Raw genomic sequence first — 25,820 nt, forward strand, 5'->3', positions numbered from 1 at the left:
TATTCAATTAGGATATAACAATTCTTAGTTTTGTTTGTTCCATCTGTTCTTAGAAGCTTTGTTTTTGTACAGCTGATGTGGTGAAAACAGGAAAGAGGGCAGAAGTTAGAGATTCCTTATGTTTGGCTTATAGTGAGTACTAGGTTGATGATTTTTGACTTTGTCTTCTTGATTGATGGTTCATCAAACACCAGCAATAAGGAGCAAGAGAGAACAACATAGTTGAAAGGGAAACAATGGAAAGACAAGGGTAAAAAATATTATATAGTGTTATAAAAAACTTGTAGTAATTTAGTAATTATGATAATGGATTATGTTGTTACTATTACTAATATTACTATTATGACTTGTTATTTATATTGTTATTGCGAATAATAAAGTTAATGACAGGATGTTCCAAGCAAAGAATGCTTGTCTTTTTCTTGTAAATATTGAAGGAATCCTACAGAGTGGCTGAAAAGGTGCTGAAATACAAGCCAGATTAATGAAGTTACAATCTTCTGGGTTATTAGGCCATGTCTTTTTTCTACTAAAGTGATTGACGTTTTGGCCACTCTGCTGGGATCTTCCTCAGGATCTTCTGGTGTCCACTACTGGTAGAACACATGCATGAGTGTTCTAGCAGTAGTGGACACCAGAATATCCTGAGGAAGATCTGGTCAAAATGTTGATCATTTAAGTAGAACTATGACTTGGCCTAGTAACCCAGAAGATTTTAACTTCAGTGACAATGGCCATGAAAGCCTGCAGAATTAGATTAATCACGCTTGGACCTGACCCAACTCGTGCTGACCGAAATGTCATAACAAGTTAACCATTGCAAACAGGCAGGATACTTTTGAAGGTTTAGCGGATGGGAGATCATAGTAGACAGTGAGAATTCATCTACAGACATGTGAGAAATGTTAGAAGAAAACTGATCTGAAATGTGACTGAATCAAGAAGAAAAATTTCGAGACTATTGTCTAAGAGTGGATAGGAAAAACATTAAGCTGTATCAGAAAATGTTATGCATACCCTCTCTGTTACATTATGGGGGTGAAGACTGCTATGAAAAAACTGGCAGCAGATAGAATCGTCAAGTGTTGTAAGAGGAAAGTGTTCCAAAAGGGGAATACAACAGAACATGAAATAAAGGAGTCAACATGGGGGCATATAAACAGTTTTCCTTGTGTAATAACATTATGCAAGGAAAGAAACAAGCAGAAAACAATTTGATGACAAACTGAGCATTGCCATGATGCACAAACTGCACTGGGAATGGATCATGGGAAGTAAATGTCTCCTTGAAATGGGCAACATTAAGGCAATAAGCTGCACTGATACACTTCAGCCTAAAAAAGATAACTGTGAATTGTGCAAACTCTATGCAAGTTGTTCTGGGAAGGAAAAAGCAAAGTTGGCAGATAAATAGACCTCACATTGCTAACAAAGCTATTGTCAGGAACCTGAAAGAAAAACAGTCGCTTCAATCTTAGACAAGACTGTTATCAATTGTCGCATGCTTCTCATTCTGCAGTAAGCCTTTATTACTACAAACAGTAATATTCCACCTTCAGTTTCACGGTTGACATGGAAAACAAGGAAGGACAATGCTGTTTTGCATGATAAAATTCTCTCTCATGGTCTAAATGAAACAACCAGCGTTTTTACCTTTTCACAGGTGGAAGATGATAAAGGTGGCAAAACATTGAAACTGTACTTGGACAGCTGTGTATAGCAAAATAGGAAACACCTATTTTCTGTGTTTGTCATTGCATCTATTAAGTCTGGAATATCAATCACACATTGCTTTCTAGAATAGGGGTGCTCCCAGAATGAAGGTGACTCAGTGCATGCTCTGATCGGAAGAAGAACCAATCTGTGTACATTCTGGATCAGTATGTCACCTTAATTATATCACAGGCAAGCCATACATAGTTAATGAAATGAGTCAGGACATGTATATGATTTCAAGAAAGTGGATCAGAAGCAACAGTGGATGTACACCACCAGTAAAAATAAGAGTATGTGGAGTCAAGTATGGGAAACAGCTGTCTTATGAGGATAACCATATGAAGTGTACTTACAGTATACTTACCAGGAAGAAGCAAAGTGTATCTTTTGACCAGAAGCGACCCAGAGGAAGGCAACTCTCATTGTGAGACATTCTTGAATTGGCATATCATAGGTTCCTGCCAGTCAACAAACGGAAGTTGACTCTCTTGTTCTTACGTGATAGCAAGTGCATCCCAGCTGAATATCAGTTTTATCAAAGCCTAGTTTCAACAACAAACCAGTACACCAGAAATGCAGATGGTGATGTATCAAGGTAAAGATAAATGTGAAGCAGATATTTTTTCCTGCTTGTTATTTGGACAATTAAACGACCATACAAACATTTTTGTATTTCTTAGAAAGAAGTCACTAATAGTCTGTACTGCAGAAGTAAGAAAATAGTTGAAAAACTTAAAGGGATCATCACACACAAACTTTAGAATTAAGAATCTTAATTTGGAACACAACCAAGGTAGGTAAAACAGAAAAAGAAGAATAAAAAGGACGACATGTGGAAATACTACGAAGTATTCAATGAACTGTGGATGAAGCCCGACCAACAGGCATTACATACATAGATCAAAAATGATAGTGCATTGAGAATGGCTAGTGTCTAGCTGAAATCTGGATCTGCCAGTAAAATTTAGAAAGGACGACTGATAGCTGAACTCCATTATTTACAAGAAAAATAGCTCATAAATGTTTAAAAGAATCAGGAACCATAGACAGAAAACAACTTACTTAACAAAAAATTGAAAGTTTTCTAAGATATCTTGACCATATATAAAATAAATCTTGTGTGTTCAAAAATTTAGATGTAGTGAATCTATTTTAGATTCACTCCAAAAACAAAGTTCTGTCTACTGCTTGTATGTAAGAATGCTGATAAAATACATAAGCCAAAACATTATGACCACTGCCAACTGTGACGTTACATGCCACCTGGTGTCATTGCAGGCACGTGATGCAGTAAAGTATGTAAGCGGAGAGGACGTGTACAGGAATCACCCTAGCAAGATACAGGCTGCAGAGGGGACATCCATGAAGATAAGCAACTTTGACAAAGGGCAAATGATTATTAACGCAGAGCCTGTGAACGAGTATCTTGAAGGTGTCAAAGCCGGTTGAATGTCAACATGCTACTGTGTGAGCATCTAGGGAAAGAGGTATGAATACAGTGAAACTACCACTAGGTGCCAATTGTTGCATGTCCATGACTCTTCACAGAACTTGACGTTGGAAGGCTTGTCTGATCTGTAAAATAGGATAGACAGTGTTCTGTGGCATCTCTGCCGAAAGAGCACAATGATGGTGCATGCACAAATATTTCAGAACACACTATTCATTGCACATTGTTGAATGTGGAGCTCCATAGCAGACCACTCTTACTTCTTCATGTGTTGACCCAACGACATAGTCTGTTAATATCGCAGTGGGCACAGGACCATCGGGATTTGACCATTTATCAGTGAAAATGTGTGGGCTATTTGGGTGATTCACATATTTTGTTAGGCTAGGTCACTGGTCATCTCCACAAATGTCATCATCAAGGTAAATGGTGGCTTGAAACGTGCAGCACGCCATGAATGCAGGCTGGTGGGAGCAGTATGGGAGGCATTGTTCCGCACTTGCTTGGGACCTGTGGCAGTAATGAAAGACACGCTGACAGCTGTTAACTATTTGTCTCTCTTCATGCTTGATGTCTTCTTCGACGGCAATGTCATCTTTCAACAGTCTAAATGTCCATATCTCAGAATCAGAACCATGCTGCAGTGGATTAAGGAGCAATATAGTGAACTCATGTTGATGTCTTGGTGATCAAATTTGCCTGATGTAAATCCTATGGAACCCATCTGGTTCACTATTGGGTGGCTTCACTGCATATGCAAATCAGCAGTTGGTTATTTATGTGAATTACATGTCCTGTGTGTAGACATCTAGTGTAGACATGTAATACCATCTGCCTCCACAAACCTACCAGCAAACTGCCAGATCCCTGTTGGGCAGACTCAGTGATGTACAGGGTGATTGTAATTAAGGTTAAACTTTCAAACCACTGTAGTAATAACACCACTGGTCAGGAAGACGTCAGATTGCAACAGAATATATCTGAGGAGAGGGAAAACGGCAGAAGAAAAATAGTTACAAAATGTAGCAATAGGTGGTGCTGTGAGCATCATAATTTAATAGTGGTAGACTACAAATCACAAATGAATCATACAACAATGCCTAAGGTGTACATTTGACATTAAACTGTACTACTCAGTGTGTATGGGTGTAAAGGTGTGATACTGTTAGTTACATAAGCCCATCCACCGTGGCAAGGTCAGATCACATTGGATGGTAAAAATCAGTTTTGTAATTGTCCTGAGGCCAAAAACCGCATAAAAAGCATCAATCACGTTTTTAATTTTCCTGAGGCAAAAATGCATAAAAAGCATCAAACTCAAATCGAATTATCAATTTCCATGTGGCTGGTGCAAACCATTTTCAATATGCTGTCCACTGTTTTCTGCGACAAGTTGAAATCAAGAAACAGCATGTTCCACAACTGATAGAAGTGTTTTCGGAATCACGTTCAGAATGTTTGCACAATGTGTGCCTTCAATGCAGCTAAGTTTGCACTAGGAATACTGAACACATCATCTTTCAGATAGCCCACAGCCAGAAGTCACATGGATTAAGATCAGGTGATTGGGACGGCTAGGCTGTAGGGAAATTGCGGCTGATAATTCTAGTAATTCCAAAATGGCACTTCAGCAGCTGTTTAACTGGATTTGCAATGTGCAGAGGTGTGCCATCTTGCGTAAAAATGATCACATCCACATTGTTGGTGAGCTGGAATGACATGGTTGTGCAAAAGACACTCGCAGTGCTTACCAGTGATGGTACAGGTAACAGGACTGGAAGCACCTGTCTCTTCGAAAAAAATGTGGCCATACGGTAAATGGTGCCATAAACCTGCACCACACAGTGACCTTTTCAGGATGAAGTGGTACTGGTTTATTTGCATGTGAATTTTCCGTTGCCCATATTTGACAATTCTGTGTATTGACATATCCTGTCAAATGGAAGTGGGCTCCGTCTGTCCACAGTATCTTCCATGGCGAATCATTGTCCATGTGAGCAAGAAATTCTAAAGCAAAGGTCTCTCTTGCTGGCAGGTCAACACGAAGCAACTCGTGCACATGGGTAACTTTGAATGGATAGCAAAGAAAGATATTTCGTAGGATTCTATGTGCCATGCTCACAGGTATGTCCAATGTTTGGGCAATTCTCCATGCACTACACGTTTGCAAACCACCACTCGTCTCCTCCTGCATTGCTGTGGCCACTGCTTCCACTGATGTCGAATCAATTCGTTTCCTCCCTCTACCAGGTTGCACACCAAAAGAACCCATATTTTCGAATTTACGAATTATTTTCTCCAGACTCATGGCAGTCATTGGACCAACACCTTTTTTCAAACCCTAAAGCATCTGGAACTTGTACAGAACGATGTGTGCACAGTCCTCATTCTTTTAATACAGCTTCACAAGCAGAGTGCAATCCTGCATTGGCACAGTCATGTGCCAAGCCCACGGAGGGGTGATTACCTGAGCTGCAACCTTCCCAAATTGCCGACTGGTCCCTCTGTCAGGTGTTTGGGAGGTGTGAACAATCGTACAAGGCAGATGTGTCCCCTTGTGAAGAGAGCCCCCAGTTGGAAGGAGCGCACCATTGGAGGTGCTGGCAATCGTGGGGTACTTTCTCGCAATGAGTCAATCATCTTCCCAATCAACGTCTATGAAACATAAACTTACTGATGCTAATGATTCAAAGACCCTTGCCACATCACCATGGTTCCTCGTGGTCTCACGTACTGAAGATGGTCAGTCCTTCGCCACGGAAAATCCGTTTTTTATTCAGAAGCATGTTGATTCAGCTGCTGGCCCTGTAAAATCCTGCTCTCATTGACAGAATGGCACTTGGCTTTTGGAGACTACTTCTGTTTCTGAAGTACGACAACTGCTTGCTGCCTTGCTTCTCCATGGCTACTCTGTTTGTGTCAAGGCCCATAGAACTCTGACTTCTTCTCGTGGTGTAATTTACACCAGGCTGTTCGACAGTCTAACCAAGGCCAAAATCCAATCTTACCTCTTTGATCAGGGTGTCATTGCTGTCCATTGTGCAATTAAAAAGGTAGGTTCCTCCTCAGTGCCCACCCACACTCTTTTCCTCACTTTTGATAGGGTGGTACTGTCGTCAAAGCTTAAAGCAGGCTATGATATTATCACAGTCTGGCCGTACATTCTGAACCCGATACTCTGCTACCTGTGTCATCGTTTCAACCGTACTAGAACGTCTTGTCAACACCCAGTCTGTGATAGGGGTGCACACGAGGGTGATTGTGCAACTCTTCTCCCCACTGTATCAACTGCAATGGCGGCCATGCCGCTTCCTCTCGGGATTGTCCTGTATATCTTGATGAGCTGGCTGTCCAAGAGATCTGGGTAAGGGAAAGAGTGCCTTACCTAGTCATTAACAAGTCACTGGCTAGCTGCAAACCCTGTGCTCTCCTGTCTGGCACCTATAGTTCTGTTATTGTTACCCTTCGGTCCATGAAGGACATGGCCACACAGACATGTGACTTCAAATTCAGCTCTGAGGTTGTAAAATTGCGCAGTGTCAAGGTAGCATCGCCATACCCCGTCCAGCTGTGCAACAAACCATCAAACTCTCGCCTGAAGGGGAGAAACCACCAGCTACACGACCGGTAGGCCGGAAAGGACAGTAGTAGTACTCCCGTGTGGACTACCTCTGTCCCTCCAACCAAATAACACCAGAGTCTTCCTCTAACTGGAAAGGCTCGAAGAAATCCATCAAAGGCAAATGATCTCCTTCGCCAACTCAAAGATCCTCTTCAACCATGTCGCCATGTGGTACCTTAGCCCGGCCGGCCTCTGTATCACTGGTGCACACCGCCAACCGTTTTTCAGTGTTGGACTCCATGGACTGACCGCACAAGCAAGCCCATGGTTCTGTGGACACCTTGTAGCAGGATCCTCCTGCTTCTGTGCCCTGTAGTAGCGACTTTACACCAGCTGTCACTAAGCAGCCACTGAGTTTTGACACCCCTACATTTCTTCATCATGACTCTCCTCCAATGGAACATTCGCAGCCTTCAGTCCCACAAACAATATTTACAGCTGCTTTTAGCATCGCAGCATCCCCTTGTACTTCGCCATCAGGAAACAAAATTGCGCCCTCACGACCGCTTTGAGCTTTCACATTACTTATTGATTCATTTTGCCCTTCCCCCTAAGGGTGGCATTCCATCTCATGTGGGCATCATGCTGCTCATACGGAATGGCATTCATAGTCAGCCCATCTCCCTGACTACCCATCTTCAAGCTGTTGCAGTTCGCCTTTTCCTTCTCCACCTGACTTTTTCCCTGTGTACCATTTATGTCCTTTTGTCATTCGATATCACCAGGGCAGACTTACTTCAGCTTATTGGGCAGCTACCTCCCCCATTTTTGAAAACTCGATGACCCCTTTGGGGTTCTCCCAGACCTGTTAGGGAGGTGTCCTCTTGGTTGACCTTCTTAACAAACTTAACCTCTTCTGCCTTATCACTGGAGCATCCACTTTCCTTCCCAACTCTTCACATGCCTCTTCCCAATTGGATCTATCCAGCCTGACAGTAGCAGACAATGTTATAGTGGACCCTATTGCTATCTCCAACACCTTGGGCTGCCATTTTGCGGAAGCTTAGAGCTCTTCCCACTATCACCCTGCCTCCCTTTATAGGAAAGAAAGCAGAGGCGGCTCGGGCGGTATCCTTCTCTTCTCAGCCATGAGTGTTACAATGCCACCTTTACTATGCTCTGTTCATCCCAATCCTCTGCGCCAGGGCCAGACACCATCCACATTCAGATGTTGCAGCACCTTTCTCTTGCAGGCAAGCACTTTCTGCTTGACACAGACAACCACCAACCACATCTGGGCAGAGGGGACATTTCCCAGACACTGGGTTGAAGCCACTGTCATACCCATACCTAAGCCTGGTAAGGACAAAAACCTTCTTTCTAGTTACCACCCCATCTCTCTAACCAGCTGCGTCTGCAAGGTGATGGAACGTATGATACTTGCCCAGCTGGTATGGTGGCTCGAGTCTTGTAATTTACTGACGAATGCACATTGTGGATTTCGAGTGAAATGTTCTGCAGTTGACCATCTCGTTACTTTGTTCACCCATGTCTGCGGTAATACCAGACTGTGGCCATGTTTTTTGATCTGGAGAAGGGCTACGACACCTGCTGGAGAACTTGTATCCTCCGTACTATTTACATGTGAGGCTTCTGTGGCCGCCTGCCCCGTTTCCTTCAGGAATTTTTAAAAGATCGTGTTTTCAAGGTGCATGTGGGTTCTGCTATGTCGGACACCTTTATCCAGGAGAACGGTGTGCCTTAGGGTTCTGTCCTGAGTGTCGTCCTCTTTGCTATCGCCATTAACCCTATTGTGGCCTGTCTCCCACCAGGCATCTCCGGCTCCCGTTTTGTTGACGATTTTGCGATCTGTTGCAGTTCTCCACGGACCTGTCTCACTGAGCAGTGTCTTCAACAATGTCATTATAGTGTTTACTCCTGGAGCATCAACAATGGCTTTCGGTTTTCCACTGTCAGAACAGTTTGTATGACTTTCTGGTGACGCAAGTGGTTTCTCCCACCATCTTTACATCTTGGCCTGTTGCCCTTCAGTTCACTGAAACCCTTTGATGAATCTGTTGCTCATCAGCATAGAGCATGTCCCTCTTCTCTGTTACCTCCTGGTGTCCGATTTTGGCACTTTGCACGCTGGCTTAACTTCACACTACCTGCAAGTTTCCCGGTGGGTATGAACCTTTCACCACCTTGGCTTCGTGAAGTGGCCCATGTTAACCCTGGCCTTCATTCGCTTCCTAAGGACACTACTCCAGCCTCGGTCTATCACCTTCATTTTCACGACCTTAGCATGGAACTTCGCGATAGTACCTTTGTATATACTGATGGCTCTCTGACTGACTGACTGACTGACTCTGTGTGTGTGTGTGTGTGTGTGTGTGTGTGTGTGTGTGTGTGTGTGGGCGCGCGCGCGCCGAAAGCTCAGATGGATAGAAGTCTTTTTATTGTGGCTCTTTGCAACTCAACATCTACTGTATATGGTGAGTATGAATCTATTCTCTTCATAAATTGTTGTAATTGGAAGTTTCGGTGATACGTGGAATATTTCATAGGTGATTAAGCATATAGTACTTTGTATAAAACAGGCAAGAAAGAGTTGAAGTCACTAAGAAGGATGGAATACTCATTCATGCCACTCAGAAAAATATATTAAAGATTTAGAACTCTAAGTCTTAATCCTAGGCCCAATCATATTCTTGCATTTAGTCATTTCATGCTTTCTGTTAAAGTATTTAAATTGCAGGTAAAGACAGCTGTGGAGGTATGGCTGTAGAGAGTGCTATCAAAACTTTAATAAAAGTCTTAAAAGTGAATGGTTATCTGAAACAAGACATCAAAACAACATGAATAAAGCAGCGAGTGTCATTAGAATATTATTTTCCATGAATGAAAGACATGCTAAATTACAATACCCAAAGGAAATAACGTATCACGGAGTGAGGTTAGGGAATGCCAAATGAACATAGCACATAAGGAAGAAGACAGCCACCACATTGACAAGTGGAACATGTGAAGGATAAAATCAAAGACCAGGTAGAACCCCTGGCATACCTTTTCAACAAATGCTTCAAGAACAACTCTGTCCCAGAACAATGAAGGGAGACACAACTGTGTTCTGCAAAGGCAGGAAAGTTGACCCAAACTCCTCTATAGGAATTACTCTGGTGAGTGTCATGTTTAAACTCTTCTCTAAACTCCTAATGACAGTGCATTGATACTTGTGTTAGAGCTCAGCTGTGACATATAGAATGCAACTAATATGGATATACCTGAGGGTGAAAAACATCAAGAAACCAGATAATGTTAATTTCACAAGAAATAGCTACACCTATGTAGTGTGTAGGAATCTTTCATCATAGAAGATACTGGACAATGGTTCAATTTTCCAGAGAGGCAAGCATGCAAAACAGACCTCAAGGAGGGACAGAACAATGCAAGGGAGGTATTGAAGGAAACTGTGGAAACAAATGCGAGGAATTCAGGTACCTGGAAAGGACCGAACTTCCAACTCTGCCACCTGTGCACACATTTTTCAACCAATGGTTTCCACTGGAAGATCTCCCAGAAAGGGATCATATAATGAGTACATGGAGGACTGCATCTGTAAACTACACAAACTATACCCCAGATAGCATTAAGTGAAGTTTGAAAATGGAACTCTGCCTCTATGCACATTAACAAAAGACTGATGAAAACATAACTATAATGTAACTGTATGTGCACAACTTGTTTAATAAAGTTATTATTTTAATTGGCAGATCATGCAAATATTTATTAATAATAGGGATGCCTACAGATTAGTTGTAAAAGCAAATAGGTCTGCGTATTTCACAGCCCAGGGTTGTTGTTGTTGTGGTCTTCAGTCCTGAGACTAGTTTGATGCAGCTCTCCATGATACTCTATCCTGTGCAAGCTTTTTCATCTCCCAGTACCTACTGCAACCTACATCCTTCTGAATCTGCTTAGTGTATTCATCTCTTGGTCTCCCTCTACGATTTTTACCCTCCACGCTGCCCTCCAATACTAAATTGGTGATCCCTTGATGCCTCAGAGCATGTCCTACCAACCGATCCCTTCTTCTGGTCAAGTTGTGCCACAAACTTCTCTTCTCCCCAATCCTATTCAGTACCTCCTCATTAGTTATGTGATCTAACCATCTAATCTTCAGCATTCTTCTGTAGCACCACATTTCGAAAGCTTCTATTCTCTTCTTGTCCAAACTATTTATCGTCCATGTTTCACTTCCATACATGGCTACACTCCATACAAATACTTTCAGAAAGTAGCTCTCAATAAATGCAGATAAAACATTTGCAATGCACCTATATCCTACAGAAATAACTGTACAAAGCAGCTACAAACTGTGTGCTACCAAATTCCTTCGACCATGAATGCAAGATGAATGTGTGAACTGTATAAACAATAAATTAAGTGTGGTGCCATGTATTACATAAAATCTGACAGGATACACAACATATTGTAAAAAAAGTATACTGTACACAGGTGGAATCATTGTTAAGGTATATAATTATATTTTGAGGGAACTTCTTTGCAAGTAGAATATACAGAAAATTAAGGACAATTGAAAATACATCTCATAGAAACAAATGTAAACCACTGTTTAAAGACGGTACAAATTCTCGGGCTGATTTCCTTATATTTCTTGGACATCACAGCATTTGTGAAAATCATTATACAAGTAGAAAAGAGACCAGAGCCTTTGCACAAACCAAGATGTTCACATATGCAACACTAGGCAAAAATCTAAAACATTCACACACAAAAGCAAATAGGGATTAAGCTTTACAGTAGATTAACAGACAGTATTAAAGCAACACAAAGTATTACACTGTACCTTCTAAACTTACAGTACAGGTGAAAGTTTAAGTGTTGTGTGTTAAATATTTCTTGTATCATTGCTAGAAAATCTACTCTGTGTGTGGGTGGGGGTCACAAAATTGTAAAAGTCATATACCTACTCATTTACCAAATTACGCTCTTATAAAAACAAAATTATCAGTTTTTGGTAATATAATGTAATTGGATAGATAAAAATCTACTCACCAAGTGGCAGCAGGAGAAAATACATTCAAAAAAGTGGCAGACAGGTTGAAGGGGGAGGAAGAGGGATGATGGGGAAGGACTGGAGAGGTTTAGGAAAAGTGGTAGAGTTCGGAAGAGTCACTCAGAGCCCTGCGGTGTGGAAGACTCACTGGGCAGGATGAAAAGGAAAGACCGTTGGCCACTATTCTCCTGAGGAGTTGAAACATCTTACTGCTAGAATAGGCAAAGTTTCCACTGTATATATGCAAGACGGTAGCATTCAGAAAGTGATATGAGGAGGGCAAAATACAATCACTGTATTCAAAACTACTGCTGTGAAAGGCTTAAGTGACACATTTAAGCCATTTGTAGTGCTGTTTGTCATTCTTAATTTATTAAATATGTATTCCTAAAGCCATAAAGAAGTGTGTATGATGGATAACATGACTTGTCCTATATCTCATTGCACCTATGTATAGATAAACTGAGGACCAGTCAATAACCTTCTGTACTATACTACATATTCATTATTTGCGCAAAATCTTGTTTCTTGCCTGCAAAAACCGCAGCTATCACAAGGTTCCTGGAAATGTTAAATCAGTCAAGCACTTTCTTCATGACATATTATAGTAGTCTGTATGCTGTCAGTAAATATTACCGGACTATTATATCTAAAATATCACTGTCAGGTAAATTAAATGTAGTTTCCCATGTAACAAAAAATTAAAACTTGTGGAGTAATACGAATGGCTAGTATTGTTAGAACAGAAAAAATTATACCAGTTTGTATTGTTACACTTAGGAATTTTGTGTAATAGTAGTAGATCTGTGGGTGCATATGTAAAGCAAACATTAATGGACAAGTCACTCTGAGTGACCTGTATCAGATGATTGGCATCTTTAAGAATATCTGAATATCTACACATGATATCTACAAATAGGTAATGGAAAAACACACACACACACACACACACACACACACACACACACACACACACACACACACACACACAAACATTAAATACCTGTCCTGAATTGTCTTTCAAATTGTCAAAGGTCTCTTTAAATCGTTCATTAAAGTTTTCTCCCATGCAAGACACAATTTTTTCGAACAGCCATGTCCGATCCTTCTGATCCACAAGACGATCATAGTAAACACGAAGAACTTCATGCACCCATAACCTGCAGAAAGCAATAACATATTGTAATTTTTAATTTAAATTAATGAGCCACGTTAAAATTGTTTTTATTTAATAGATTTCATTGATACATGTATATTATTCTTACGAACAACTGCATTTGCTGTTTGCACTGTCTGTATTTCAAATAAAACTTGGGATAGCAAGTCAGATTTCAGTAAGTTCAGGTATAACTATTTAACAGGTAAGTTTTTATTGGTGTGATGTTAGACAGCCATCTCTGTAGAGGTTCTATGAAAAAACTTCAAAAAATGTTTTCAGTTGATGAATGCTTGTATTTCACACATTCTGCACTGAAGAAGTATGTTTCCACTAGAGCATCCAAACCTTAGATGTGAGTTTGTTATAGAAAATCCATAATAATAAAATTATGATTAATTGTAATGGGCAACATTACAAAGCAGAAATAGTGACTGGACTTAAATACTGTGACCAAACCACAATTTTCCACAAGCACGTGTGATATCAGGACTCAAAATGATCAGGTTATTGAAATATTTAGAAATTATTTTTAAAAGAAAGTCGTGTGAGCAAATTGTGGTACTGGAAGTATATTTAAGAAATTCAATATGTGGCGTAGAGCGCCGTAAAAATCGATATTTGCTCTGTGCGTAAGTGTGCTATCTTTGAGGAGAGGGCTTTGGAGAGCATGTTGGACGCTAACGGCAGTTAGCCTCCGGACTTGTATCTGTGTAGACGCTAAGTGTGAATAAATCTGTATATGAGAGAATTCTAGTTGTTTACCTACAACTATACCATATTCCCTCAAATATTTTTAGTGATGCCTACAATTAAGTCATTTTGATGCAACATTTCTGCTTCTTTGGCAAGATGCCAGCCATGTGACAAGTGTAGTTATAGTGCTTGTCAAAACGTAAGTCTTAGATCATATTTTTTAGTTGTATTTTTGTTTTCCCATTCTGAATACCTTTCACACTATATCAAGTGAACATTGTGGTGGTCCTGGTGGGGGCTATCAAGAGATGGAATGACACTAGGCATGGTCTGCAGCTCAACAGGTTTGGGAAAGGGAGGTTGATTAGTGAGAGTATGGTGGGTAGGAGTGGGGCCACACATGGTTAAAGACCTGGTGTGATCGGTAGGAGAAATAGGTCTTCTTTCAGGATAAACCATAACAGACTTCCATCCTTTAAAAGTATCCCAAGCAACTTAGACTTGGGCACCATGTATGTGGAAAATAAAATGAACCACACTGAGTGTTGCTCAGAATTATCTATTATTCATCAAAACGTGCAGGACATTAAAAATAAAGATCACCTTGAATTAGTCTTTGAACAGCATGGTAGTGTGCATTACAGTGCTCAGGTAGAGAGATTAGTTGCAGCATATAGTGCTGTCATCATATGACTGTGCAAGTTACTACTATAATAGGTTCCTCTTAAATGGTTTAAAGCTAGAGAAGATATGATTACAATTAATGTAGATAAACATTTTGAACTGTCAGCCATTGAAGTAACAGAACTAGCTCCCCCTAAGAAGCTAATTATTCTGTGTGTTTACCTCTCACCTAGTGGTAATGTGGGCACTTTCTTCAACAAATTAACTGTGGTCCTGTAAAGGGTATCTGCCCCCAAAACTAGCATAATAATATGTGGAGACATGAATATCAACACAGGTGTTGAGGGTTAGCAATAACTTCCTAAAGATGGTGGGCACTTTTGTTGTGGCCCAAATAGTACACACTGCTAGGAAGAATTCAAAAAGTTCAGCTTCTATTTTGGACCTGGTATTTATGGAAATTGACAGAGAAAATTGTAAAGTACTTATAAGAGATCTTGGTATTTTGGATCATTTCTGTCAGATGATAAAGCTTAAGGCAGGATCAGTGAAACCTGTAAAACTACAGGCCTACAAAAGGATTTTGTTTTTTTCCTCAGATCAGATCTGTACTTTTTCTAGAGGACTGGCATATCAAAGCTGGAACACATTGAATATGGAAAGCAATGTAGATGCCAAGTTCTCAAAATTTAGCACATTGTGTAATTTTTGAGGTGACATTTCCAAAAGTAGCCATTTCAACTGCAGCCACTATGAAAAATAGATGGATAACTGCGGGTATTAGAAAGTCTTCAGACTTTTAAATTTCTCAGGTCTCTGCAGAAACAATGTGCTAATCCGCAGGTAATTTACTACTGCTGCTGCTGCTGCTGCTGCTGCTACTACTGCTGCTGCTAGTACTACTACTACTTAAATAAAGACATATGCAGAAGGGCACTGCTCGTGGCAAAAAGATCATTGACTAATAAATACATAATGCAGAAAACAAAAGCAAAGTGGTGTAGGGTGTTGTAAAACAAGAAATTGGGAAATGGTAGACACAATTATAACAACATATAAATCAAAGATGGGATAGGATAATAGAAAGATTTCAGGAATTTTGTAAATGATTACAGTATTTCTCTGATCTTACAGAGAAGCTGCAGTAAGCTGTTCCTAAAAGACATGTAGCACCCTCATGAAGATGTTTCCTGCAACAGAATTTGCACTCCCAACGGTCTTCCCAAACAATGGTTGTATGTCTGGCATGTTGGAGGTCAGTTATTCAAAGGCTTCTGGCACCCCACACGATTTTGACCGGAACTTGAGTCCTCAAGATGCCACACTTCACTGATCAGGTGGCCCAAGAGAGAACTGGTCCAAGACATTCTGGCTACCGTAGCAGAAAATAGAATTATGCAGAAACAGTGGGTGATGAGGAACTCACTTGCTAAACGTCTGTTAAGAGAACGCCAATGGGAAACACACGCCTTTTCAGAGTGACAGGGCATCTGAGACTGTGGAAATGAAGTTGAGCCATGCCAGCTCAGCCATGGTTTTGCCTAGAAAAAGCCAAAGACTTGACTGAAGTGCACCAAGCATCTGCCTACATTACATCTTGGGGAACAAATAGTGAGTGAACCAGATACAAATTCGAATTACTGGTGGGTACATCTACCTAAGCCGCTTCGCCCAGTCTTGTGGCGCAGTTTAACATCATCCTCATGCGGGTATAGTTTACAGCAGCGTGGAAACATGGGGGGAACAATATTATGGAAACAGACACAACATATTGCTATGTCTAATATGGTATAGGCAACCTGTTGGCATTCAAAACCGCTTCCAGTCATCTCAGAATGGATAAATACATGTCCTGTGTTCTTTCCAAGGGGAAAGTATTGCTTCCTTTCTTCAAAACAGTGACAAGTTCAATTAATGAATCTGGAGGTGATGATGATGATGATGATGATGATGATGATGATGATGATGAGCGTATGGCAGTGGTGGCCAGGAGACCCCTCGTGGGGCGGTTCGGATGCGATACCACAAGTTCTTTAACGCTACTTTGGCGACTCGCGGGTGAATGAGGATGAAATGATGATGAAAGAGACACAACACCCAGTCATCTTGAGGCAGAGAAAATCCCCTACCCCGCCGGGAAGCGAGAACGCTACCGCAAGACCACGAGCCACGGACAATCTGGAGGTGGATTGTGACCACACATACTTCTCTCCGAAGTAGACCACAAAGGCTCATCAGTACTAAGATCTTGTGACTGTGGTGGCCATGGGAGATGCAACAGTTCGTCCTCGTGCACACAAAACCGGTTCTGAACGATATGAACTGTGTGAACAGGAGCCATGTCGACATGGAACACGGTATCGCCACTGGGGAACAAACTTTGTACCATATGGTGGTCCTTATCAGCCAAAATGGTCACATTACCCTTGGCTCTAATGGAACCTTGCAGAGTTACCACAGGGCGCATGGACCCCTTAATATGGCAACCAAAAACATCACCAAACCTCTGCCATATTTCTCTTGGAACGTAGACTCGGCCAGAAGTTGGAAACACTGTGAAACAACTCATATGACCAAATGACTTTCTTCCATTGCTCCATAGTCAGTTTTTTTGACTTCAGCACCACGTTCTCGTTACAGGCATTTGTGTCACTGGTCTTAGAACTCCAGCTTGCCCTGAAATTCCCTTCTTATGGAGCTCTCATGTTGATTAGGTACTGACAGGGTTCGTGAGTGTAACATTCTGTTCTGCACTGACTTTTACATCTGTCATCCACTTACGTTTCATCATAATCCTCATCAATGACAATCCGTCACGATGACTCAACACACATTTTCGGCCGCATAAATCTTCGATACAGTGCGTCTTGTAACATGAAGTATTTCCTCTGTCTTGTTTATGGAAGCAGTTACCTTACAGGCACCAAGCGCAAATTGTCCACATTCGAATTCCCTTAGCTCTGACGTAATGCGCTCACAACTACACAGAACCCTGTTCTGACCATCACGGAAACTAGATATGCACTGAGGACATTGCAGAGGTGCCGTTCATGGTCAAATACAACAGCACAACTTGCAGGCTTGGCCAGAATCTGCATTTATGTTCAAGCTTGCATTTTTCGTAGTGTTTTCATGTTTTTTCTAACCTCTGTAGTGGCTGTCAAGGTTCCCTGGTCTACAGAGAACATAATGTCTGTCAATCAGCTTTCTGAACCTCAAAGCTTGGTTGTGCTCTGTGCACAATACGTCGATCCTCCCATGTGATGGTCAATCAGAGCCTTAATAACAAGAATGCCTCCCTCACATTCCCATGATACCACAGTTCCTTGAAATATGAAGGCATCATGTCATCTAGCCATGCACATTGGCCTCCTTTCCCCCTCTCCTCTCCTCCCCTCCCCCTTCCCTTGTAGCCAATCACAGCATAGTAATAAAATGAGACAACCAATCAGAATCCAAGATGGTGGAACCAGTGCAATTGCTCTAGCAATAAAATTAAAAAAAAAAGAAATAAAACAAGCCACACTTTCCTTTCTCCTCTTCACCTTCTCCTCCTCCTTTCCAGCCAACCATGGTGTATTATTACAATGAAATGTAAAAAAAAATAATTTCAAGTAAAATAGTAAAGATATTTGCAACAGCCCCCAACACATACGCACATTTGTATGTCAAATACTATATCCTCAGCAGCAAATTTCGATACTTTTATACTTTACTCGCTTTCGTACTCAAACACTGCACTGTCTTACCAGTAAATTTCCTACCTCCGCCCTCTCTCTCTGTTTCCATACTCCAACAACCTCTCTCTGTTTTCATAGTTCAATAATATTTAAGTGAAACAGTGTACTCTCATTAATGTATAATACAGAGGGAATGGGAAAGAAATGAAAACTCAGACAAAAAATAGTCTACATAAAGAATAGATTAGATTCCAAAGAAAGTTAGATGCACACTTGGATGAGTTTAGAGTTTAATGTGTACAATATGTTTTACATTTCTTATCAGTCTACAAAGAATTCTAGTATGCTTCCAACCAGTCTGTTATACTGAAAGAGATTTACTTTAGAATGTCATCCATTGTAAACAGTGGGTTGTTATAATTTGTGTAAATATTTGAGATATCTCGACAAGCTAACAAAGTGTTGACGGCTGTATCTGTCTTAATAAAATCGAAATGGCACTGAACTACACCTTGTGGAAGAACTGTATAAACTGTATATAACAGGAGCAATATACCTTTAATGTGTTAATCAACCAGTTTGTTGGATTGAAACAAACACTTCAGTGTAATAAATGCATTCATACTTATCATATACTTCAAAAGCAATAAAGTGCTCAGAATGTGTAAGGCACTCCATCTGAAGAACTGAAAGAGGATTACGGTTAATGAAGTAAAGATCCACGCAGTGGACACCTAATTAAAAAAGCTATTCCTTATGTTTCTGATCTAGACTGCCATAAAATGTGAAGGAACTGTTAATCAGAACTCAGGGAGAAGTCGTAGTCTAATTTACAATCGATTTATTGATCTTAAACAAGGCAAGACAACAAAATTATTAAAGAAACATCATACAAAAATATTTATCAAAAGCCTTACTAAAATGGGATCTATGGTGGACAAAGTGATCTGCTGGGGATCGACACACGACACTAACCAGAACACTACTCGCTTTATCTCACTTCATACATGTGAATCCACGTTATGGTATCAGACTATGCCACTACCAAGCATCTATATTTTACCATACAAAAAAAAGGAAAAATATGGTTCGAAAGAATGGGGTGCTGAGAAATAGATATTATAGCCCTACATTGCAGCAGCAAATACTTTACCATCTTACTGGTCAAGGCGGCACACTACGATGTGTTTGGTGACTGAAATCATTGACGGCAGAAATCTGTTATGAAATGCAAGTACGCAGCCTCGCGTTCAATTAATTCAGAATGCAGGTACTTCCCTAAGAGCCTCTGAAACCCCGACGGATTCCAGTGTGCAGGTGAACCCGTTTGCTGGTCTGCCAAACCAATTTGACTCTGTGCCACAACTGTGCGTGTCAGAATACGTCAAATGTTTGGACGGCTGACTCGAGACAAATAAGTACACCCATGCGTCACTTGTTGTGACCGTGATGATATAGGCAGTACCTCTGACGGTTCAGAAGGTGACTGGCACAGGCTCTAAGTCGCACCTTAGCAAAGGACACAAGTCTCACTGTTTAGGTAGAGACCTGCAGTTCTTTACTACTGAAGTGCCAGTACAAGAGACTTGTACCAGAGAGACGATCTCCCTTTCTCTATGTTGCCCCCTCAGCTCGGTTCCAAAAGCACATTTATCTTTTTTTGACCTCCCCCAATTTCGCACAAGCCAATCACAAGTTGGAGCCCGGCATTCTAAGATCAGTGAATGGTCTTTGCACTGCAAACCGATTTGACCAATTAGAGACTTAAAGTTAATTGGCAGAAAACGCAAAAAATTCGGCTTAGTGGCCTCATTCCCACATGTTTGCCGCGTCTTTTGCTAACACAATACAGGGTGGAACCACAGCCCTCCATAAACAGCTTGTTACCTCCCCTGTTGCATCCATTTCAAAGTTTGCAAAGAACGGCCATAAACTAGCATTGACAAAACATGTTTTGAAACAGTCTGCACGTCTGGGCGCCAGTTTTCCTTCCCACAGACATTTGCAGAACGTTTACATTTCTCATGGCGGCTAGCTCGCTAACAAGGCCTACAATGCGCTGTCGGCGACTTTTCGGCACTAGGCCGTATACCTGGACGTCTGCCCCTGTCCGTGGCGTCAAGCTTAATGTGTTTCTGCACAATACGACCGTGGCTCAGGCCCATCTGGAAATGTCTCTTCATCATTCTCCAAAAAAAACGCGCTTTGTCGCCCCCAACAACGGCTTTCTTTTACTGCACTCGTTTAAGTCAGCACCCTGTTCCTTTGAATGCAGATAAAGCTTACCGTATTTCTTTCCCTAGAGCAAGCAAACAAGACCATAAACTGCTGCCCACCATTTCATCACAATGTATGAAGTCAAATCGCTGTAGATCGTATCCCCTACACCAAATCAGAAGTGAGAGTGCCCTGCAATCTCTCAGAACATTCACTTCTGAAAAAAACGTATGGACTGAATCCAAATTCAGTTACTTTGTGTGTTAGAACTAAACACTCTCGTGAATTAAATAGAGATCAACAATAATCTTCCTTTAGATATCAAATATCAATATTTCTAATATTTCCTCTGAATGACACAATATGAAAAGGAAGTGAAATTTTTATGTATAAATAGTTTTGTGGTAGTCGTGAACATTAGTTTGTATCACTATTTTCGAAATTAACTGTGTCCATTTTGTTCAGTCTTTCATGATATATTGTGCGCACTGTGCCATTGTTGAGAATGTTAAGTTCATGACACTGATAGCAGAGAATCTTGGTGGTAGATATGTCTTGCAGTCCTTCAGATAGACCAATACTGCCATTCATAATTCGGTGATAATGCAGCTTGGACTCAAGGTTGAGTGATGCTCAGCTTCTTCAATGCTGACAGTTCTTCCACCATCACTCACATGCTTTAAGTTATGTAACACAGAAGCAGAAGAATCGCTGTTTTCTTTTATCATACCAAGTAATTGATGAGCAAAATATAAATTTTATTAGTATTGGTAATAGTGCGTATTAAACTTACAATTTTCTAATTCGATGAGGCATGGACAGAGAACAGCAACCTCAGCAACAGTGCCAATGACTTTACTTCTATTAGCAGTCGTCTCGTATTCATACATATTTTCTTGCTGAGTGAGCAACAATCAACAAGTTCTAACAAGCAGAAGTACTCAGTCAGCGAGTCAATACTTACACAATTATCAAGCATGTTACATATTGCTGACTCGAAAAAATGCAAGTTTTTTTAACTGACATTAGTATAGCTGTGAACATTTTAAAATCTGATGGAACAGTAGATACATGCTGATATTTATCTATATATGCTGCAAATAATATGACATATGCTTAGTAACTTCTCACTTCAAAATCATCAGCTCAAGAACGCAGTGTCAGTGACTCTCTCTCGTCTCCACAAATTATGATTTGCTTGTTCTATTGAACATTCAATGTGAAATGTCTTTGATATTTATTCGAAAAAAATCTGAACTCCATCACAGCATATTTTACAACACTCAGTTGGTGCGAGTGTTCTGTCTTTGTTGTGTGAGTGTGGTAGCACTGCATGCCACTTGAGACATCTACTGAAAGCTGTTGTTTTAACAGCGTAGTGCCGGCACGTAGCGTGACAGTTTAAAAATATAACTGTTGGGAGACTGCATTTTCTGCGTGAAACGCAAACTCATACTATTTACATTAAGCAAATAACCGCTTATTTTTTGCGAGTGGCTAGATTTCATTGCAGAAATAAATTTCAGCACTTTCACTTTTGCATATTAGAAAGTAATTTTGATATGTAAAAATGGTCTGAGAAAAGCTTGAAGTGCTTCATGTCTAGTAGTATGATGTTTGATACTATTGTCGAGCATTTGAAATTACACATCAACATACAGACAAATGTTCTGCCTTCCTACGCAGCTTGAGTATGGATGGATGAGCACGTTAACTTGTCCATAGTGTAAAGTATGACGGATTTGCTCTGTTCTTTCATAGTACTGGGTGAATCACCTAAAACTTGCATCACAAATGTTGTAGAAATGGAAAATATTGTTGATGCACGTTCTTCAGAGAATGGATTTGCAGTCAGGGGCTCCTACTGTTAGCCAATAAACAGGTTGTAATAATGACATTTTCAATCTGCAGCAGAGTGTGCGCTGATATGAAACTTCCTGGCAGATTAAAACTGTGTGCCGGACCGAGGCTCGAACTCAGGACCTTTGCCTTTCGCGGGCAAGTGCTCTACCACGAGTCTCGGTCCGGCACACAGTTTTAATCTGCCAGGAAGTTTCATATCAGCGCACACTCCACTGTAGAGTGAAAATGTCATTCTGGAAACATCCGCTAGGCTGTGGCTAAGCCATGTCTCCGCAATATCCTTTCTTTCAGGAGTGCTAGTTCTGCAAGGTTCGCAGGAGAGCTTCTGTAAAGTTTGGAAGGTAGGAGACGAGGTACTGGAAGAAGTGAAGCTGTGAGGACGGGGCGTGAGTCGTGCTTGGGTAGCTCAGATGGTAGAGCACTTGCCCGCGAAAGGCAAAGGTCCCGAGTTCGAGTCTCGGTCCGGCACACAGTTTTAATCTGCCAGGAAGTTCCAGATTGTAGTGATACTTAGAAAGTGTATTTTTTGTGTAAACATACATGTTTTTAAATGGAAAATGCCTAGTGACAGTAACAAACTAAAAATAGAGGAAATTAGAATATCAGGGGTGTTCATTGCAGGATTCTAGCATAAATCAATTAGGAGATATCATTTTTTGAAATGTTACTACACTGGCACTTGTACAATACCTGTAGTACCACACATTAAAGAATGACGCAAGTGCATACACTAGTTATGAAGATTCTGACCAGTAACGAGACAAATGACCATCACAGGTTGTGTTCAAACTGACACCGACAGTGGCAATACACGCTTCCAGTCCGGTATGGAACAACTGCTGCACACATTCTAGCATTTCAGCAGAGATGTCCGACCAGGCTGCAGTAGTATGTCGTTGCTTATCAACAGGCGTAATTTGTATGTCCTTTTAGATAACGTCTTTCAGGTTTCACCACGGAAAAATGTATATAAGTGTGAAATCAGGGAACCAGCCGGCCAACGTACAGGTCTTCTGCATCCAATACAACGATTTGGAAACAATTTGTGGAGACATGCTGAAGTACTTTGTGCACTGTGGGCTGGACAGCCATCATGTCAGTACCACAGGTTTCTCCTTGTCTGCAGAGGAACGTCTTCTAGCATCCATGGAAGATAATCTGTTGGGAGGTTGTGACACTTGTGGACATTCAGTGTTCATATATGAAAGACAGGCATAGGCGCTGATGGTTTACTATCCCACACCGTACGTTTACACTATGTGGACACTGACATTTCACCTGTCAACAGATCAATAGTGCATAGTTCGGCCGTTTACCTGGCCATGATTGGTAAATGTGGGTTCATCACTAAACATGATACATCTGGAGTATCCTTTCTTAATGCCCATGTGTAGAAGTTAACACGATTCTCATAATCATTTCCATGCAGCTGATGATGGAGAGAGATATGATAGGGATGGAACGTATGTCAATGGAGAATGCATAGGACACTTGCTTGTCTCATGCCGCTTCCTCATGAGATTGCACAGGAGCTAACATTCGGATCAAGTGCAACAGCAACAAGAACATTAATTTCCCCCTCTTCTGTCGTCACTTGTTTCCTTCTGTTACGTTGTCTAGGTGTCACAGTACAACTTTCACTTAACTGGTTGAAGAGTTGACAAATAAGTGCCGAGATTGTTGACGTCTGTTGCAATATCTTTGCTTCATATACCGTACAAGAACGAACTGCGTTCTTCTTACACTCTCCATGCACTATGAGCTCGTCAACTTATTCTGCGTTGGTAATTCCAGTCGCCCCCTCACTACCTACTGCTTGGACTGGCTCACATTAACTGACATTGAAATATCTCAAAAACGACACATTGGATCCATGAAATGTATTAATTAATTAAATTTCTTCATCTCAAATGGAGGACATCCAATGCCCCACCCCACATATGATGGTGGGGGTGATGGGAATTTTGAAACCTTAAATGAGAATTCCCATTTTTTGTTGTAGGTTCGGATTACATGGAAAAACTACAAAAGTAATGTTCGGAACTTTTTTCCGTTACGTGACAGATCGCGCTATAATCGGAAAAAATCAAAGTGGGTAGAAAATCGTATGTTTCAAAAGGCTATCCAGTGACACTTGAATTAACCGCTCACGTTCACGTGGCAAGGGTACGACAGGTAATTGATTAATAGCTTTTAATGGGACTGGACTGCCAGTTATAACTCGTCGTTAGCTACACAGCCACAGTGGCACGTTTAGCATTCCCCTTTTCAGTTTGTTGGAGGAATGCAACTTTGAGAATGGGTTTCCCATTAAAAGTTATGAAATAATTGCCTGTCCTACAATCGAAGCATGTAGATGATAGGGGGTGGGGGGTTAATTCAAGTGTCACTGAATAGCGTTTTTAAAAATACGATTTTCCACCCATTTTGATATTTTCAATTTCAGCGCTATCTCTCGCAAAACGAAAAAAAAGTGTTTCAGACAAAACCTATGTATTTTTTTCTGTAGAATCTGAATCTGCATTAAGAAATGGGTGTTTCAAGATTTCAAAGTCGCATCCTCCGTCCCCACACACGTGATAAGGTGGGCGATCGAGTATGATATCACGGGATGTCCCCCTCCGATATGAACAAGGTCTTCAGAAAAACTGAACAACCTATATACACAACATTATCTTTAAAAGAAATCTCCTTAGAGTTTCGCTAGAATTGATCAACAGCGCTGTTTTATCGATAACTAAAACGCTCTACTTGAAAAATTCCAGCAATCTTTGCATTAAGTTGCTGTCCAGTGTTAGTGATCTGTTCTTCTTCTTATAAAGTTTTCTCACACTAATACGTTGCAAAAATCTTTGCGAAGAGGATGTTTCATACATGCGCTCATGGTGAATACTATATGACTACAATAGCATTCACAGTTTTTTTATAAGGAAAAAGAACACAGAAATCATACATACTTCATCCCTTTTTTACATATCGTCGAATATATATATATATATATTTTAATGAGAACGAAATTTAATGCCTATATCAAATGCTGTAAACTCATACATACTTCCATGCAGTGACTTGCAACCTGCATTGGTATACTGGGCCATAACGCTTTCTGTGGGATTCAGAGCTTGTCAAGTCAGTTCCAGTAAACTGTATAGCGTTGCCAGCTCAGTCTCAGGTCGAGTGGACACACTGTATGGCATAACCGCTACACGTTAAATTCTTGAAAGTCCGTTTCTGCTTGTGAGTGGATTCTGCTTCATTGACAACTTTGATTGTTTGTGTGAAGGTGCCTGCACTCCGTGATCAGTCAGTACCACTGAAGTAGTCAGAGTATTTCCAGTAAACATGCCTGTAATTTTGAACAAGTTATCCCAGAGCGGAAGCCATTCTGTAGGGGATAATATTACTTTAGTGTCACAATAGTGTGGGTTTTCAAAAACTTGAATTCGTGATTAGACAACATTCTGACACTGATGCATTTTCTTCCACTCGAATTTAGGATGAAATTCCTGTTGAATATGGTATGTACTCCTGTTGAGACGTCTTCTTCTGGGTATAACACACATCATTTGGAAATAAAAACAGAACGAGTTAAGCCATGTGCACACTGTAGATTGCACAATCATATATGCAAGAACAATGACAATACTCATATGATGACGACTGCTGTGTTGCAACTTGACACATCATTTTTATCCATTGCCAGCTCAGTGCTAACTGAAATCGCTCTTTATAGTTGGTATATATATATATATATGGTCCATTGATCGTGAACGGGC

The 25,820-nt window shown here is 40.8% G+C and overlaps 1 protein-coding gene and 1 long non-coding RNA gene across 2 annotated transcripts in view; one reads left to right on the plus strand and one right to left on the minus strand.

Annotated features, from left to right (window-relative positions):
• LOC124556412 (dynein axonemal heavy chain 7-like) overlaps positions 1-25,820 on the minus strand; it is a 746,268-nt gene that overhangs the window by 564,789 nt on the left and 155,659 nt on the right. Inside the window, exon 6 of the mRNA XM_047130371.1 lies at positions 12,812-12,968. Within this exon, the coding sequence (XP_046986327.1) occupies positions 12,812-12,968 (157 nt within the window). The remainder of the gene's footprint in view (positions 1-12,811; positions 12,969-25,820) is intronic.
• LOC124556747 lies at positions 75-10,500 on the plus strand. Its single transcript, XR_006968678.1, has 3 exons — positions 75-250; positions 2,995-3,203; positions 9,487-10,500. It is a non-coding gene; the product is annotated as an uncharacterized LOC124556747 (long non-coding RNA).

This window comes from Schistocerca americana, chromosome X (genome assembly GCF_021461395.2).
Source record: "Schistocerca americana isolate TAMUIC-IGC-003095 chromosome X, iqSchAmer2.1, whole genome shotgun sequence".
NCBI classification, from domain to species: domain Eukaryota; kingdom Metazoa; phylum Arthropoda; class Insecta; order Orthoptera; family Acrididae; genus Schistocerca; species Schistocerca americana.